Source organism: Salarias fasciatus, chromosome 6 (assembly GCF_902148845.1).
Source record: "Salarias fasciatus chromosome 6, fSalaFa1.1, whole genome shotgun sequence".
In the NCBI taxonomy this organism is placed as follows: Eukaryota; Metazoa; Chordata; class Actinopteri; order Blenniiformes; family Blenniidae; genus Salarias; species Salarias fasciatus.
Genome location: NC_043750.1, coordinates 1,844,691 through 1,863,445, shown reverse-complemented (window position 1 = coordinate 1,863,445; position 18,755 = coordinate 1,844,691). Strand labels below are relative to the sequence as shown.

General features: G+C 45.9%; 1 protein-coding gene across 1 annotated transcript; it reads right to left on the bottom strand.

Moving 5' to 3' along the window:
* Window positions 1-5,830: 5,830 nt before the first annotated feature.
* Window positions 5,831-11,882, bottom strand: fbxo8 (F-box protein 8). Its single transcript, XM_030094313.1, has 8 exons — window positions 11,638-11,882; window positions 10,379-10,490; window positions 10,026-10,109; window positions 9,800-9,944; window positions 8,834-8,960; window positions 8,642-8,760; window positions 7,999-8,195; window positions 5,831-7,504 (listed from the first exon to the last, which is right to left on the bottom strand). Exons 2-8 carry the CDS (start codon window positions 10,488-10,490, stop codon window positions 7,317-7,319), a joined length of 972 nt encoding a protein of 323 aa, XP_029950173.1. The 5' UTR covers window positions 11,638-11,882; the 3' UTR covers window positions 5,831-7,316.
* Window positions 11,883-18,755: the final 6,873 nt, after the last annotated feature.

The following is an 18,755-nucleotide window of genomic DNA, read 5'->3' as shown; positions in this document are numbered from 1 at the left end:
CTGGGAATGTTCGCGGGACGTTTGCTTCAATAGATTGAAATAATATCTGGAGGAAAAAGTGAGATTAGAAATAAAGTTCAAATGACGTTAAAGAAGTGGAGATAAAACCTGAGAGCAGTGACGAAAACATGGAAATAAAAACCACGTAGATAAAAACCCGAAGTCTGTGTGTGCGTGTGTGTGTGTGTGTGTGTTAGTGTGTTAGTGTGTGTGTTAGTGTGTGTGTGTGTGTGTGTGTGTTTGTGTTTGTGTGTGTGTGTGTGTATGTGTGTGTGTGTGTGTGTGTGTGTGTGTGTGTGTGTGTGTGTGTGTGTGTGTGTGTTAGTGTGTGTGTGTGTGTGCCGCTGCTGATGAAGTGCAGAGTCTCCGCTCCTCAGGACTCCATCCATCATCTCCATCAGCCCTAAGTGCAGCTCTCTGGGCGGAGACGCCTCCAGACGACGGAGACCTGGACCCAGCGGACCGAGGAGGACTAAACAAACAGGAGCCTTCATCATCATCATCATCATCATCATCATCATCGTCATCATGAGAGCTGCTGGGCTCTACATGGTATTTGTTAGTTTGTCTGACTCTCTCCTTCAGTGTGACTGAATGAGGACTCATGGGGTCACCACTGGAATAAAGAAGATGCTTATCACAAACCATCTAAAAACTGAAAAAATATAAATGCATTTTCTGTTTCTATTGGATCAAATAATTGAATGTTTTTCCACTGTGTCATGGAATTTGGGGTAAAACCTCCAGGATGGGCGGAGCAGTACCTCCGCCTCTCTGTAAGCGGCGGTGTTGAGTCTGATGGAGCTGTGGGTGGATGTCTCCGTGTGGCTGTAAAGTCATTCTGTCAGAGTAAGCGAGGAAACACAACCGTTCAACATGTTAAAACATTGACAACAGTGAGGAGGCTGCCGTCAACCGTTCACATCAGGAACACTATTTACTGCAAGAAACCAAGAAACCTCCGGGACTGAAAATAAATAAACCGTGTGTGTGTGTGTGTGTGTGTGTGTGTGTGTGTGTGTGTGTGTGTGTAGATAGGTCACCATCAGAGGCGGAGCGTGGGTCTCTGTACAGAGGGGGCGGAGCATTCTCTACGGGCCCTTATGACAGTAATTTTACCATTCAAACAATCCCTCATGCTACCATCAAACAACACACTAATGCTCACTTTAAATGAGCCAAGCAAACCTATATGCCTCAGAAAGCAGAATAACGTCACAAACCAGTTCACAAACTTGTTCTGAAGAACAAATGCACACACACACACACACACACACATACACACATACACACACACACACACACACACACACACACACACACACAAATGCAGCCTGACAGGCGTCAATCTCAGAGCGTCCGCTGTCCATGGTGCTGAAAACTCAGATAAAAACTCACTGGCTACATCTGTACCATCTTTGATACAGCTTAAATATAAAATACACAGCTGGTCTAAAATTACACAATCTATTCAGATAGATATAGACACAGCTATCTATATCTTTTGGAATTCACGTATATTAGAAAAAAAATAGACTCCCGGTCTCTTATAGTTGAGAGCAACACAAGGCACATTCAGATAGGCAGGTGTTTCAGACCACAGCATTCTGATAAAGATAATATATTTGAAGGTTTCACTGACTCACCAGTGGCTCCGATGTTAGGTTTTGGGTAGTACCGCTAGCAACTAGCATAGTGTTTAGCATACTGTTTAACTTCCCTCCAAAGAGTTCAGATCAAGTGCAGTGAAAAAACTCGTTCATGCAGCACAGCCAATCAGCTGGCTTACAGCTCTGATGCGTTCATGGACAGTCGTAATGTAAGAATTGGCAAACTGGAGCCCACAATCATATGGTATACCTTCTCACACACACTGCACATTTTATTATAATAGTTTATTTATGATTAAACATGAAACGGGGCCCGATGACCTTGTGGGCTCTGGGACGACCGCCCCCTTGCCCCCACTCTGGCTCTGCTACAGGTCACCATCACTGACCCCTGCTCTCTTTTAATTTGCAGTACATAAAACAACACCACCCAGACCTTTACACACACACACACACACACACACACACAGACATACTCGCTCACAGAGGTTAAAGGTCAAGGGTCATATTGTGTCTGGAGAGGATTTGGCTTGCGTGCCTGTTTGATCCTAAACACACACACACACACAACCCTCTCTCTCTCTCTGATCACACAACCAACTCCTCCCCCGTCCTCGGTGCTGTCCAGTTGTCAGTGGAGGAGAGAGAGTCACCCAGCCTCCGGAGAACAGGTGAAATGCTGTCAGCGCTACGTTCTGCAGTCCAGCCCGGCCGGCCGTGGTTCTGTGGCGGAGCGCTGCAGGGCGGTTCCCAGCCTCCGGATGCTCGTCCTGACTGAGGGACCACCGGCGCACATTTTGAATCCGATTCCAGCAGATGAAGTGGCTCCGTTGCTGCAGAACACATCTAACCTCCACAGCAGGCAGAACACAGCCGAGAACCAGGTGTCTGTCCAGAGATTTGTCAGGTTGATGCTGAAATAATAAAGTTCATTCAATACAATTGAATACAATTCAGTGTATTTTATTTGTGCTTTCTGATTCAGTTTTTCGTCGTGACTTCACCCTTCTGATCTGCCGGATCATTTATAGAAATGTGTGACAGGATTTCACAAACGACCACATCAAACAAACCTGAGACGGATGAAATGAAAAAGATTTATTAACAACATGAACAACATGAAGTGATGTTTCACAGCATTCTTTTTTGTTTGTTTTCTTGAGACGATTAAATAAAGAAAAGTTCAGTTAATGGAGATTAATTACTAAATGTTTCTCTATTTTCGATCCATTGATGTCAGGATTCTGTTCAGGCAGGCAGCGGGCAGTCTCAGCCTCCCGGGGTCCTCCTGATGGCTGATTGCCTTCACCTGGGGACCCTGCCTGCCTATATAAACTCCCCCTGCCAGATTGTTATCCTCTCCAGACTGCTGTGCTGCTGCTGCAGGACGTCCCTGCTCCACCAAGCTCTGTGAGGGACATGTCCCCGTCCCTGTCCCCGTCCCTGTCCTCGTCCTGAGTCAATCTGCAGCGCTGCTGCCAGGCTGCAGCCCGCCTGGACCTCCTGCTTAAAATAAACCTGTGCAAACGTCAACCCTTCATTACCTTCATGACTGAAGCTGCAGCTTCAGCCCGTGACCTGGCACTGTGCCCATTTCTGAGGAAACGGACATCGTCTGAACGCTGTCCATCCTCCTTCCACGAGACAGCGACTTGTTCAGCGCTTCAGAACTTCAAAAGAAAGAACCCTCACCAGCAAAACCAAGATGAGACGGCAGACCTCCTGAGAAACCACAGACACACCCTGTGTGTGTCAAGAACCACCAACGGAACCCGAGTCCAGAGTGAAGGTAGAGTTCAGAGTTCCTTCACAGGAAGCAGGTGAACACAAACCCAGCAAACACACCCAGAGGAGGAACCACAAACACCAGCAGGGGTCCAGAAAGACCAGCAGACAGACCAGGACAAAGACCCAATGTCCTGACCGACAGGTTCCAGTAGGGTGAGGAACCAGACAGATGAGGGAGGAGGGTTCTACTGAGGACACGGCGCTGGTCCAGGGTCCTGCTGGACACAGACAACCCAGCTCACCTTCTCACATGATCCAACGGGATGCTGGAGTCCGGGACTTTTCCAGTCCCACCAGATCCCCCACTGGTTGATCCTTTACTTGGTTTGAAAATGCTGAAGACTTCTGGTCCGGTCCAGTCCTGTCTGACACATGCCTCATCTGGTGTGCCTGTAATCTGAGTTCAGCTGAGCTGAATCTGCAGTGTTTTCATGTGGAGCAGAACCTGGACCTGGACCTGGACCTGGACCTGCGCTCCAGGTTGGGACCTGCTCTTCAATCATGATTCTCGGGGTTTTCTGAAGAGCAGGTCCTGATTCTGGACCTGGCCTGGACTGACCCCACAGTGTGACCGCCGCCGTAAAAAACCCTTCAAAGCCTTCCTCTGTCAGTCCGCCTCATAATCAAGTCCTCGGAGCCGCCACTCTTATTGAAACACATTCTTCCAGCGCAGCATCATGCTAGTGTGTTGTTTCATTTTATTGAGCCTTCTTTATTAGAAAGAGGATGTGGTGGGCTCGCTGCTCTCATTACCGTTCACTTTTTATGTGGTTGTTTGCGTGCAATCCCCCCCCCCCCCCCCCCCCCCCCCCCCCCGCAGGCTGATATTTTCCATTTTGTGACTTTATGACGAGCTGAGAATGGATGGAGGTTATCGACACGGCGGCAGGACGGAGGCAGGAGGCAGATCCATCACGGCGCTCGCTGGCTTACAGGTGGCTGAAACGTGTTCGATGAATCAGAGCTTCTTGTTCCTTCTGCGGTTCTATCACCACAAGAGTCTCGCTACGAAACCCTGGATTTGGATGGTTCTGAGAACCGGAACCACGGGGTTCCTCTGGAACAGAGACACGGACACAGGCTCACTTCATTCAACAGAACTTTATAAAACCAAAATAAGTGCAATAGTTCAAACACTTGTCCATGCTTATGCCTCCCTGTGCAAAATCGAACCACCTGAGGCATCTTTTTACAATCCACCGTTTAGCCTTAATGCTAATGCTACATCATTAATAAGCTAGCTTTCCGATCCTGTTTCTTTATCCTCTACTTCCACTGAATCAATGCACCTAAATGAGTGTGATCTGAACTAAAAACTTGGCTGATGTAGGAGATTTATTTCACTTCAGGACAAGTGGTCCTTTCTGAACTCTCTGCTGGTCTGCCTTTGGTCCACGGGCCTCATGTTGGACCTCAGGATGTTGATTTTTCTGGAGTGAGCCCTTTAGAAAGTGATTCTTTTTCAGATGTGATGCTAAACAGAGCAGTTTGCCGAGATAATCCAGGACGCTGTTGAGCTCTGGAGCCTCATGTCGGCGTGAAAAGGGATCATTTTAGTGAAGATCAGGGTTTTCTCTCTAGTTGGATAAGCTTTCAGATTTTGAACCAAACGGATTTTCCACCTGTTGGAAATGACACTGGTTCCACGAAGCAGGTTTATCCGCTGAACACTTTGAAATTGAAATAACTGGCTCCCAGTTAACTCCAGACTTAACGCAACATTCACAGAAGCCGTGAAGACCAGTGAAAGCACCGCTCTGATACCTGGTGTTAATGTTAACTTAATCTGGCAGGTCTTCTCCTCCTTCCTTTCAGCTTTCAATCTGATGTAAAGTGTGAGGTCCAGGACTGCGGTCCGGTCGCCTCAGGCCCGTCCTCAGTCCCAGCCTGCAGAACCCAGCAGAGCCGTCGCGTTTCCTCTCTCTGATGAGAGACGACCAGAAGAGACGTCAGAGTCCTCCACTCCCAAACAGCATGGCCCTCTGCTGACGTTACATTCATGAAGCCTTCAGCACTAAAAACTGTTTCTTTACAAACAAAATAAAAGTCACTGCAGGAACAAAGCACGTCTTACTTTAAAACTGAAGAAAACAGCTCAGTTTATTTTTAAAGTAAATATAGAGATTTTATTTCTTCCAGCTGTTTTTCTTTGTGGAGTGGTTTGAGCTGTTTCCTTGATTTTAGTTGTTTTACCTACTATTTAGTCAGTTTCAGAGCAATCTGATCTGTCAGTCATGTGACTCGTTATCCCTTTGAGCTGAAACAGGTTTTGCATCCTTTAGTCCGGTCAATATTTTGGCTGCTTATTTCTTTTTTCTCTTTTTTAATTATGCATCAGCCACACAAGCTGCTGAACATTTTCTATTAAATTCAATCCAATTTCTTCCTCGGCTTGGTTTTTTCTTTATTGCTGTCGTAACAATGTTTTTTTAATTTTTTTAAGTACTTTCAGATTGTATTAGCAGCTTCTAGAGATGCCAGTAGTTTCAGCAGTTTTACATTTTGAAAGAGGGTCTTTTGGAGAGTCAGTCAGTCGGAGGTGTGAGCAAATATAAAAACAGGGTAAAGATGTTCGCACAGGGTCTCCAGACCTCTAATCCTTTCTGACCTGGTCTGGTTCCGTTCCAGAAGGACGACGCTCCCTACAGTATTACAGTGATGAATGAATTAAAGTGAGTGAATTAAAGCCGACCATCTCTGAAACAGCCCGACCGATCCTGCCGTCATATCAGGGGTTAAAATCATGAAAGGCCGTCGAGCTTCACAGAGGTTTCTAACTTCATCTCAACCTTCAGAAGAGTCCAGAGTCCAGGTCCAGCTGGCCGAGGCGGACGGGTTTGAGCCGGAGACGCTCTCTGTCCCGGAGCGAGTGACGCTGTGCAAATATCAGAAAGCCCACGTCTAACAGAGACAACCCGCACCACGCTGATCCTGCAGTGTGTAGTGGTCGGCTCTCATCTCGGAGTGAGGGGGTCCTGGGTTCGAGGCCCGGTCCTGAGAGCTGGCTCAGTGGGTCTGGCGACTCCTGCTGACGGGCGGCGGCTCCCCAAGCGTCCCTGAGTGCCCGCAGTGGTTTCCACTGTCTGTCAACACGCACCAGAACACACACGCTCGCTCCCTCACACACACACACCCGGAGATGATGTTCTGTTTACGTATTCACACTCGCTGCGTCAGTCTCCTGTTGTCAAAGCATCATGGGTAATGAGCTAAGCGTGGGCAGCCGGCGGTGCAGTGTTCCAGGTCCAGCGTTCGGCTCGTCTCTGTCAGGTACTTCACCTCCTGCTCTTATTTACATTCTACAGTGTTTCGGCTTGTTGTGGCGGGATTCACAGGGCGGCGCCGCCGGCGCCACGGCCCGCGGGCCTCATGCAGGAACAGGACTGGACTAATGCTGTGGTTTAGAGAGCTGGGTCTGACTGACGTGGAAAGTGTGAGCAGTGAGGACAGGCTGAGACCATCAGAGTCCAGCACGAGGCCCACAGTGTTTGTCTTCATCCTGCCAGAAGCAGCCGGTCGGCGGCCGCCGTCTGCAGGCGTCAGTGATTCCACCTCCGTCCCACAGTGTTCGTCCTCCGGTCCCGGGACAGGAAGGGGGGCGGGCCTTCCCCTCCCTCCTCCAATCAGCGGTCGGTCAGTGCAGCGTCGGAGCTCGTCTTCACGGCTCCGCTCCAAAACGTCCCTCAGCCACTCAGCTGGACAGACAGTCCTCCTCGCTGGGCTCTGGCAGCGCTCATGTTCGGTAGCAGCCTGTCACAGTGGAGCGGCGGAGCTAACATCTACTGCTGCCCGTCGTCCGGGAACGACGACGGAGCAGCTCAAATCCGTCAGCCCTCCGATTCTTCAGTGCAGTGCGGACACGGCTCGGAGGCGGGGCTACGCGGCCGGAGGGCGGGGCTACGCAGCCGGAGGGCGGGGCTACGCGGCCACGTGGCCGATCAGGTAAATGTTGTCGTAGAGGTGTCCCACGAAGTCGTCGGAGACGTTGTGCGCCGCGCGGCGGGTGTTCCTGATGAACTCCCTCTTGGACATCTTGTTCTTGACGTGCGGGCTGGTCAGGTCGATGGACAGCAGGATCAGGCTGTAGCACAACACGTACACGGCGTCTGCGGGGAGAACACACCGCTGGAGTCACTCCCACCAGGACCACAGGCAGACAGGCAGCCCCGACCACGATGGTTCCCCCACCGTGCCTCACAAGAGGACAGGCTGGACGACTCATAAACAATCAGCGCTTTACTGGAGACCCAGAAACAGAAAAACGCTGAATGAAGCCGCTCAAGTCTAGAAGCAGAGCAAACAGACAGAAGACCAGCAGGAATAGAGCAGTGTGTTTCCAGCTGGAGATGAAGCAGCTTTCCTTCTGTGTACAGCTCCAGCGCCCCCTTCAGGCCACACAGTGAGCTGCAGCAGGGTGCAGTGGGACACAGGAAGGTTTTCACTCGTTCACCTTCAGCTTGAGCATGAATCATTCAGCCTGCCGGGGGAAATCTGGAGAACTTCAGCTGGAGTCTCATCAAGTGAGTTTGTCACATGAGTTAAAAGCAGTGAGCTTTAAACAAGGGTGTGTGTGTGTGTGTGTGTGTGTGCGAGCACCCACCGGGGCTGAGGCCCAGCTCTCGGACCAGCGTGGGGTTGCAGGCACAGAACCTGTGGCTGAACTTGGTGATGAGCGTCTCCAGGTACTCCCCGCGCTCCTCCGGAGCGTGGATGTGTCTGAAGAAGTCCCGCAGGGCGTTGGGCAGGAACTGGTTGCTGAAGTTATGGAGGGTGACCAGCTCATCCAGCACGTCCCTCCTGCACACACACACACACACACACACACACACACACAATAAAGGAAAAGCCTCCAGCAGTGAAAATCCTCTCTGATCCGCTGGTGTCATCATTAAAATAACTGTGATGTGAAGTTTTCAGTGATTCTCTCCTTACGGAACGTTAACAACACTTCAGTGCTGATAATATGACACTCTGTGTACTTCAGGTCTGCATTAATACATTTTAATGTCTTCTTTCTGCTCGTGGATTAAATTCAGAGTGAAATTTGGTTTGGTATATTTCTATATTTACAGTCACACTATTTATCTGTGGCTCCCAGCAGACCGTCTGCAGTACTCTCACACCCAGGAAAGCATTTCCAAAGCTCTCTTCCAGGTACCACACTTTAAGGAAAAACAACCACTGCCTGTTTTCACGGGGAGGAACGGAGAATATTGTGTTACTGAGATGGTTCAGGTGCCAACCTCTCGTCCAGATAAATCCTCAGCATCTTCCAGTTGAGCCGTCTGGTGTAGAAGATGAACTTGGCCAGCTCGGTGGGGTGATCCACCAGGATTCCTTTGGACATGAAGTAGCTGATGCCCTGCAGACACACGGAGGAGGCGTCAGAAAGGCGAAGCCGGGCCGCGGACGGCCGCAGAGCGGGCTGGACTCGCCTCCTGAGCGTTGGCGTTGAAGGTCAGGCTGCCTTCGTCCAGCTGCAGGTACAGCCGTCTGTAGGAGAAGCCAGCAGGGAGCCGTCTGTTGTAGATGGAGCAGTGTCCCCACGTGGACTTACACAGCCTGACAGCACACACACACACACACACACACACACACACACACACGCACACACACACACACACACACACATTACCGTGGTGCATTAACGTGGATGAAGGTAAAGCTCTCCTTCATCCTAAATTAAATTATTCACTGAGTATTCCAGATTTCCAGAAGCTCTGTTTTTTAAAACCTTCATGAGAGAAGGTGGTTTTAACATCCAAATACAATATAAGTGGACAAGATGCTGAACTTCGATATTCTCATGAAGAGGAGAAGCAAACCAGACCCTGCAGAATCACTGTTCTGTGGTAAAGAGTCTGTAAAGAGCAACGTGGAGCCATGAGAGAAACCTCCGCTCTGCTCCAGCTGCTTTCATTAAATAATAACATGATTCCACGTTCCACAGCTGCTTTCCAGTGAATTACTTCTTTCACACCTTATATTGACCTAAACACATCAAATACATCCACTGCTTGAGTCCTACTGACTGTTTTATAACACACTTGAATATAATTTGGATGTTGATCAGTTCATGGTGAAAACATGTCCTCGTGCGCTGCGGGAGCGAGGCGCTCCTCTACCAGCCGCCCGCCGCTCGGAACGGCCCTTATTTCTGTGTTGCTTCGTCGTCTTCCTGGTTTGAGATCACGTTTAATCGTGGTGTGCTGCGGTGAGAAGATCAGTCACACCGTGGTGTTTTGGTCGGACATATTGAACAAGTTTCATATTTCTGAATGTCCAGTCCGACCCATTCCAGAGCTGCTCATCAGGAGAAATTCGCTCTTAACACACCTCAGACCACAGAATCATCTTGTAAGACAGAAGAGAATGTGTGTGTGAGCGTCGGCCCTCCTCACCCCTGCCACAGGTACTCGTCGTTCCCCAGGTCCTGCCACACGCAGCCGGCCAGGCACAGGTCCGTGGCGTTCAGGTAGGACAGGATGGTGATGCCCAGCTCCGGAGGAAGCATCTCCAGGTCGATGAACCCGTGCTGCTCCTTACCTGCAGCCCGAGCAGGAGCCACGTCAGGACAGCGCCCGACACACTCCGTGAGAGTGTGTGTGTGTGTGTGTGTGTGTGTACCTCCTCGGCGTGTTCTCAGCAGGTGGTAGATGTCTGGACCGTAGCAGTGCTGTGGAGCTCTTCTCTGCGCTCCTCCATCTCTCCCTGGGAACAAACATTCAGTTTTATTCCCCCGTGATGTTTCTGTCTGTTGTTCCAGCTCCTACTGACACTACCGACACGACTGACCTTTAACCCCTCAGACCAGAGGTCAGCGCGACACTCACACATGAAATTCTACTAAGATCTAAAGTCAGAGTGAATCAGTCTAAACTGAACAAAACTTTTCATGTGTTTCCAGGTGGAAAGCATCGATCAGGAGAGCAGACCATCACACCACGGCCCTCCTCTGACCCACATCCAGAGCACATCACCTGGCTCCCGCCTGGCCCCGCCTCCTCCTTCTCCGTCAGCCAATCGGTCTGCGAGCTCTTCCTGAAGCTGCTGCTGTTGTCTGGGAGGCAGCCTCCACAGTGCCTGACCCATCTGAGACCACACACACACATATACACACATACACACTTTTAGATTCACTTAGCCCAATATTTAATTTTCATTTCCTTCCTTAATAACCTCTGTCATCATCATTTAAAAATATCATGTAGCCGACATATTTCAGCGAAGCCAAACACAAACACAACTGGTGAAACCTTGAAACAGCAGCTGCAGAGTGCACTGCCTTCGTTCTTCCAGATTAAAGTCATAAATGTGCTCAGTACTTGTAGATGTGCGCGATATCTCGGTTTAGTGGCTGCAGGTCGTTAGAGTGATCTGTAACTCGCTGCTGAAGTCCAGCATGTTAAAAAGTAACCTGCAGCCATCAGTTACATTTACAATGTCACTTGTATCAAAAGGTGGCTGCAGACTCAGAACTGTTATGAGGACAGGCGAGGTGTCTGAGAGCTGAGAGGGAAACACGTCTGCTGGGTCAACTCCATACTCAGATGACAGAGGAGAAAGGAAGCAGTGAGGCTGGCCGAAGAAGGGCAACCTTGATAAGACAAGGAGTAATAAATACAAAGTGGGACAGGTAAGCTACCAGTAACACACATGTAATGAGTGAGAATCCACGCAGTGAGACACAGCTCCAGTCTGGTGGCTGCAGGCTGAAAACAGAGACAACAGCAGACCTGAGCCAGATCCATGCTGATCAATACAGATGAGAGAAGCAGACTCAGTCTCTTATTATTCTTAAAATATCCTCCAGCAGTGGGCCGGAAGCGCAGCGGCCAGGGTCACTGAGACTCTGCGCTCCGTCTCCTCTCTGAGAGGACAGTCTCTTGTGGGACAGTCTCACCCGGTTGCATAAACAATCCATCCCACTGTTGTAAACACCAACGCTGGAAGTTCCAGCAAGCACGGTAGTGTGGCCTGCAAGCCCCGCCTCCCCCGCGATGCTATTGGCCCCTCGTGTGACGTCAGAGTGCATACTCAAAGCTCATTGGTCGAGTTCCCCCTCACTCTGAATTGTTGTCACAAATCGCCGAGTTAGCTTAGCAAGCTAGCCGAAGTTGAGGACATAGGCGCGCCGCGTACGTTGAGTTTTCTTCCGTAACAGGGAACGTGCACCAGTTCCATGGTGAAAACAAATCTCAGCGGATATGAATAATCACAATAACCCGAGCGGACCCACCTGACTGTGTTGTTTCCTCTGAAAGCCTGAGCTGCGACCACGGACGGTTTTAAGAGGGTTTCTCTGCTACTGGACGGGAGGAGGAGCGGTGAAACCTCCGGGACAGCTCCTCTGGTGGCTCCGCACAGGCGTCCACAGGGTCCGGCTGGGTGTCTTCAGTGTCCTCAGGTTCGGACAGGTGTCCACAGGGCTCACACCGCTGGCTGTCACTGACTCCGTCCTCACTGCCCCCTCCTCTTCCTCCTCCTGTCACTAAGCCACGCCCCCATGTGGCGTCATCGTGTCGCTAAGTCCCGCCCCTTCTGTGTCCTCATCATATCAACACAAACCTTTGTGGAATTTCGAGAAAATACTCAGAATTATTCTGCATTAGGAACAATGTCAGGACTCTGAGAAAACAGAGCAGCAAAGATCAAAGTCAGGAAAGTCAAATTCAAGTTGGTTCGAAATAATTCATACAAACAACAGTTGAGAAATTACAAAGGAAAACTAACACATCTGAACAAGGAGGAGGGATGGAAAGGAAAAGGTTATTTTAACAGGAGGAAACCTTGAGAACTAGAATCAGAGGAGGAGACTTTTTGCAGAAAAAGACTCAGGAGATTTTTCTTTTTTAATATAAAAATAAAGCAATGTACATTTTTAATGCATGAAGAGGGCTCTCCTCATTTTCTTTGATTAAAAGTTATTTAACTTTACTTATTTTTTTTAATTAAGGAAAACATTTAAAAAAAGACAAGATAGAAATAAAAACAGCGTGCGCAGTTCACATTGATTATGTCATCACGTACGGACGTAATGCGCACACTGAAGAGCCAATCAGATTATAGTGATGGTGAGTGTGGTTGTTCAATGTTTTTGTCTTGCTTGTAATTTCTGTGTTTGTTCTTTTCCTGTTTTGTTTTGTTAGAACAGAGACTCTCACACACACGCACTCACACACACACACCCATAGATCTCCACAATCACACTCACATGAACACCCACTCAACATAATGTCCCCTTTTCTCTTTGAAATCAATCCACCTACATGTCAACTGTAAAATTTGTAACCTGGAATGTGCGTGGTATGGGCACACGGTTAAAGATAAATAAAATATTCAATCACCTCACCTCACTCCAGGCAGATATCTGTTTGTTACAAGAAACACACCTCTCAGAACTAGACAACACTAAACTACTATCATCCCAATTCACCCATTCATTTTCATCTCACTACAATAAAAAACAAAGAGGAGTTTGTATTTTAATTAGCAAATCAATATCATTCATCCATAACTCCACCATCACTGACCCAGAAGGAAGATCCGTAATCATTAACCTATCAATCAACAATAGCTCCCTCACAATAGGTAATCTATACGGCCCAAACACTGACGACCCATCTTTTTTCAATAATTTCTTTTCATCCTTGTGCAGCTTTTCTGACTCTCAAATAATAATCGGTGGCGACTTCAACACAGTTTTAGACCCATCAATAGACAGATCCAACACATCCGGAAATAAACGCACCTGACAATCTGCAGAAACAATAATCCAGTTCATGAGAGATTTTGGTCTTGGTGACAGCTGGCGCCTTCAACATCCAACAGCAAAAGAATTCTCATTTTTCTCACCAGTACATCATTCATACTCACGTATTGACTTCTTTCTCAACAGTAATTCAATGATTCCAAACATTTCTGAACACTGTATCCACTCCATTATCATCAGTGACCATGCCCCAGTATCATTCAAATGGAATCACCCAAGACCACACAAACCAACCCCCAGATGGCGCTTCAACACATCGCTCCTGAAAGACCATGAATTTAACAACCTCATCGAAAAAGAGTGGGCATCCTTCCTGGAAATAAATGATTCCTCAAAGCCATCACCCACACTTTTATGGGAAACAGGTAAAGCTGTCCTACGAGGAATCATCATATCAGACTCTGCCTTTAAAAAAAAGAAAGAAAGACAACAAGAACCTGAGTTAGAAGAAAAAATCAAACAACTTGAAATCATCAATGCAACTAACCCAACGGAAGAAAATGAGAAGAAATTAAGACAGTATAAATTAGAAATTAACCAAATATTGAATAAGAAAATCAGCTTTTTAATCAACAGACTCCGGCAAGAAAACTTCCACTACAATAACAAATCAGGAAAATACCTCGCAAATCAAATCAAAACAAATAAGGAAAAATCCTCCATCCACACCATCAAGAACTCAGCAGGGAAGCCAACTAACTCACCAGATGAAATCAATCAAGTATTCAAAGAATTTTATGCAAACCTTTACTCCTCAGACAATAACTCAAAGGATGAGGACATAACATCATTTCTCACCAGCGTTAACTTCCCCCACCTTTCCCCTGAACAAAAAAATACACTAACGAATGAAGAAATACACTCTGCTCTCAACAATAAAGCTCCTGGACCTGATGGCTTTCCTGCTGAGTTCTACAAACACTTCTGGTCCATCTTGGCCCCACTTTTCCAGAACATGTTATCTGAAATACAACAGAACTCTAGATTTCCTCCAAACATGAACACAGCCTCCATCTCACTCCTCCTCAAACCAAATCAGGATCCCACCCTGCCTTCAAGTTACCGTCCCATTTCACTCCTCAATGTTGACATTAAGATCATCACTAAAGCACTCTCCCACAGATTAGAAAGAATAATCCCATCCATAATTCATCCAGACCAAACAGGATTCATTAAAGGAAGACATTCAGCCAATAACACACGCAGACTGTTCAATATCATGCACCATTCAGCCACACACAATCATCCAACCATCATCACCACTTCAGATGCAGAAAAAGCCTTCGATAGAGTAAACTGGTCATTCCTCATCCATACCCTCAACAGATTTGGCTTTGGGGAATCATTTATGAACTGGGTCAGAACACTCTACACTTCACCTACAGCCACAGTCATTACTAACGGACAAACTTCACAAAAATTCACTCTTCACAGGGGGACCAGGCAAGGATGTCCACTCTCCCTCTCTCTGTTTACCACTGTCATTGAACCCCGAGCAGCAGCCATCCGTCAGAACCCCCTCCTTACTGGAATCCAAACTCCCAACATGCACCATAAAATCAGCCTCTATGCAGACGACATTTTACTCTTCATTCAGAACCCACAATCGTCACTGTCAGAAGTAATAAAAGTTATCAACTCTTTTTCCTCTCTCTCTGACTACTCCATAAACTGGAACAAATCATCCATACTACCATTAAACACCAGCAGTCTGGATGTGGCAGCCCTCACCACACCCATCCCCTTCTGCACAAGTCACATCACTTACTTAGTAATCCACATTTCTCCCAGGCTGTCAGAGTTGATTACTTTAAATTTCACTCCATTACTCAAAACAATAAACGATGATCTCCAACGATGGATGAACATACCACTATCACTATTAGGCAGAATAGCAACAATAAAGATGACAATCCTCCCCAAAATTAACTATCTCCTTTCAATGATTCCCTCTCACCCACCTCTCATCTGGTTTAACTCTGTTGATTCATCCATCAATAAATTCTATTGGAAAAATAAACCCCCAAGAATAAAACTGACCACACTTCAGAAAACAAAAACATTAGGCGGACTCAATGCACCACATTTTCACCACTATTCACTAGCAAATCAACTTCAGTATATCTACAAATGGACCCACCCCACTCAGTCAGACAACACTTGGTTAGACATAGAACAGACAGTTAGTAATGAAATACATTTAGCAGATTTACCATTTCTCACTCAGTCTATCAAAACACACCCCTCAATATCATCGGCTCTGACAGCCTGGTGGAAATTACACAGCATCACTGACTCCACTCTGGCACCCTCACTCTTCACCCCCATCTGGCACAACCCGGACTTCACCAGCAATAAACAACCATTACACTGAAGCTCCTGGGCAGATAAAGGGATCACTCACCTCAAACACATCTTCAACAATAACACCCTGGTCCCATTCCCGCTTCCCGTCCAGAAGTTCGGCATCAGGAGCCAACAGTTTTTACAATACCTACAGGTTTCATCATCCATCCAATCAGCAATGAAAAACAGAAACATAAACCTCGACCTCCCCCCTTCAGCTTCTACCCTCATTAATATCTCCTCTTCAAAAAAACTCTGATCTAAAATATCCAAGTTAATTTCACAGACCAATACAGTATCATCTATACCTTCAGAAAAATGGCAAACAGATCTCACAATTGCTCCTGATGCCGACTTCTGGCCCCAAATCTGCAAGAATATTTTCTTCATGACAACAAATGCCAACTTACAACTCATCCAATACAAAATCATTCATAGAACACATCTGACTGGACAAAAAATGCAAAAAATGGGCTTCTCATCATCCGAGAACTGTTCACACTGCACAGAAAACTGCACAGATACCTACATTCATGCAACCTGGCACTGCACACCTGTCCACCACTTCTGGAAAAACATTACAGACATCCAGTCACAAATCATGGGCTGCCACATCCCACTTTCCCCCACCCTCTGTTTATTAGGAGACCTATCCACATCAAAACTTGATCATACACAAAACCGTTGACTTCTCGTGGCGCTAGCTGTTGCCAAGAAAACTCTCCTCATGAACTGGAAATCACGGAACTCCATACATATTACAGACTGGAAAAACCTCCTCATCGACTACATCTCTCTAGAAAATACAAACTCCTCTGACACCCCCACAACCCCATCTGGAGAACATTCATTAACTTTCTGCAATCATGACCCACAGCAAACCACTCTCACATAACATACTTATTGTTGTTTTTGTTATTGTTATTGTTGTTTTTGTTGTTGTTGTCACATTATTGTTGTTATTGTTGCTATTGTTATTGTTGTTCCTATTGTTGTTATCATTGTTGTGATTGTTGTGATTGTTGTTGTTATATTGAGGTTTATTTATTTATTTATTTATTTATTTATTTATTTATTTATTTATTTATTTATTTTTGCTGCAGCTGTCACTGATGGTCATGATGCTTGAGTTTGTTGCCTCCACCGCCACTGTTGATATCCTTGCGTTTGCTATTCATTTGTTTTTGCTTTGTATAATTTAGTTGTTGATTTACTTTTTGTATTGTTATTATTTATTTATTATTTTTTTGTTTTTGTTTGTTGGTTTCCTTGGTGGCAGAGTTCTGTTGCTGTTATTATTGTTTTGATTATTTGGCTGTTGTTTTCCTGACAATTGTTTGTATATGTGCACATGTATGAATGTATGTATGTATGCGGGTATGAATGTGTATGTATATCTTTATGTATATTTATATGTGAAAAAAAAGGGGTGGACCGTATATTTTTCAGGTTATGCACACACACACATACACACACACACACACACACACACACACACACACACACACACACACACACATATCATACACACCAAATAGCTTACTCATTAGTTGTTTAGTTTCTTTTTGTTTTGTTTTTTTTGTTTTTTTTTGTTTTTTTGTTTTTTGTTTTTTGTTTTGTCTTTTTGTTTTTTGTTTTGTTTTGTTTTGCTTCCACTCTGTTTTCTGTTGTGTGGCTTGTCGTGTTGCATGTCTCTGTCTGTCTGTATTGTTTGTTTGTGTTTGCAATTAAAAAAAAAAAAAAAAAAAAGATTATAGTGATGGGAATTTCGGCTCTTTTTAGAGAACCGGCTCTTTCGGCTCCCAAACGGCTCTTCAGATTTTTCTGTTGCTTTAATCAATATATTACCAATAATAATGTAACATTATGCACAAAATGAATAAATAATTAATAAAAACAAAATGTATTATCCTTCTATATTATAATAGCCTTTACGTTTTCACTCTACAGTGAACTTTAAACTAATTTAAACTTTTAACTTTTTTATACTAAGCAACTTTAAAGTCAAGCAACACAGAATCCCTGAAAAACACACAACACAACAAAATGTAAATTACAAATATTTACTTTTCAGTGCAACAACAAATAAACTATGAAATACAAGAATAAACTTTTAGCTTTTTTATACGTAACCAATTTAAAGTGAAACACAGGATCCCTGAAAAACACACGAAATATAAATTAAAATATTGTAGCGACCACGGGGGTCGCTAGGGGCGCTAGAGAGCCACTGCCCCAGAACTGACTGTTCTGGGGAGGCCCCGGAGCATGATGGGAGCTCCCCGTTCGGGACTTTTGGGTCCATATGTGGGGGTTCTGTGGTTAATTTGTGTTTCCTTTCGTTATGGTTGTGTTTTGCATTGTTGTTGTGTGCTGTTTGTGTCCTTTTGTTTATTATGTGTCGGACCGTGGGCCAGAGGGGTTGCTTGGGGGGTGACTTGGGGCCTGCGAGCCGCCATAATTTGTCTCGGTGTTGGTGTGTCATGTTCCCTTGCTTGGTTGTTTTCACAGTAAAGGCGTGCACTGAACCAGGGTCAGCGCACGCCATTGACATGTACGCGCAGGGGGCAGGTCGAACGGCGAAGGGATTTGATTGGTTTAAAAAAAGGTGTCCCGTCAAGACGATTGGTTGCTGTTTTTCCCGTTTTACTCCTGCTGTAGATAGCGGATATTTTCCAAACTACTTTAAGAACACGCTATGAATTGTTTCCCATCGGGTCATAAAGATCATTTTAACCAGTATTTAAAAAAATGTATCTCATTCAAATCGCCAACCCGAGCTTTAAACAATATACTGTATAATCAAATATAATTAAAATATACATTAAAATATAAAGAAAACACAAATTTAAGACACATAATATTATAGGGAGAAAAGGGCTATAGCCCATATGTTACCAGTTCATCAATACCACAACGCAGGTTCCTGCATAGCACGCATGCACGTGCACACGCGCGCACACTCACACGCACAGTGATTCAACACAAATTATAAGTTTGGATTCATACACAGCATGAATGCACATTTGCAACCGCACGCTCAATCATGCGAGTGCGTGCACACACACACACACACACACACACACACACTACCTGAATGGTATAAATCAGTCTATGGATTTATTGTAATGAAAATCCTTTGATCTGTTTCAGAAAATATAGAAAATGAAATGTCAAATTATTCAATGCACATAAAGATCAGTTGATCCTTAAAGGGGAAAAAAACACTTGGTCGCTCT

What these genes read in the sequence shown, in the direction of transcription:
- fbxo8 (XM_030094313.1), bottom strand. Translation starts at nt 10,490, where the DNA reads ATGGGTCAGGCACTGTGGAGGCTGCCTCCCAGACAACAGCAGCAGCTT. An exon ending in AGGATTTATCTGGACGAGAG is followed by an intron (nt 8,196 to 8,641) that starts GTTGGCACCTGA and finishes GTGTGTGTGCAG; the next exon opens with GAGGGACGTGCTGGATGAGC. An exon ending in AGAGCTGGGCCTCAGCCCCG is followed by an intron (nt 7,505 to 7,998) that starts GTGGGTGCTCGC and finishes TTCTCCCCGCAG; the next exon opens with ACGCCGTGTACGTGTTGTGC.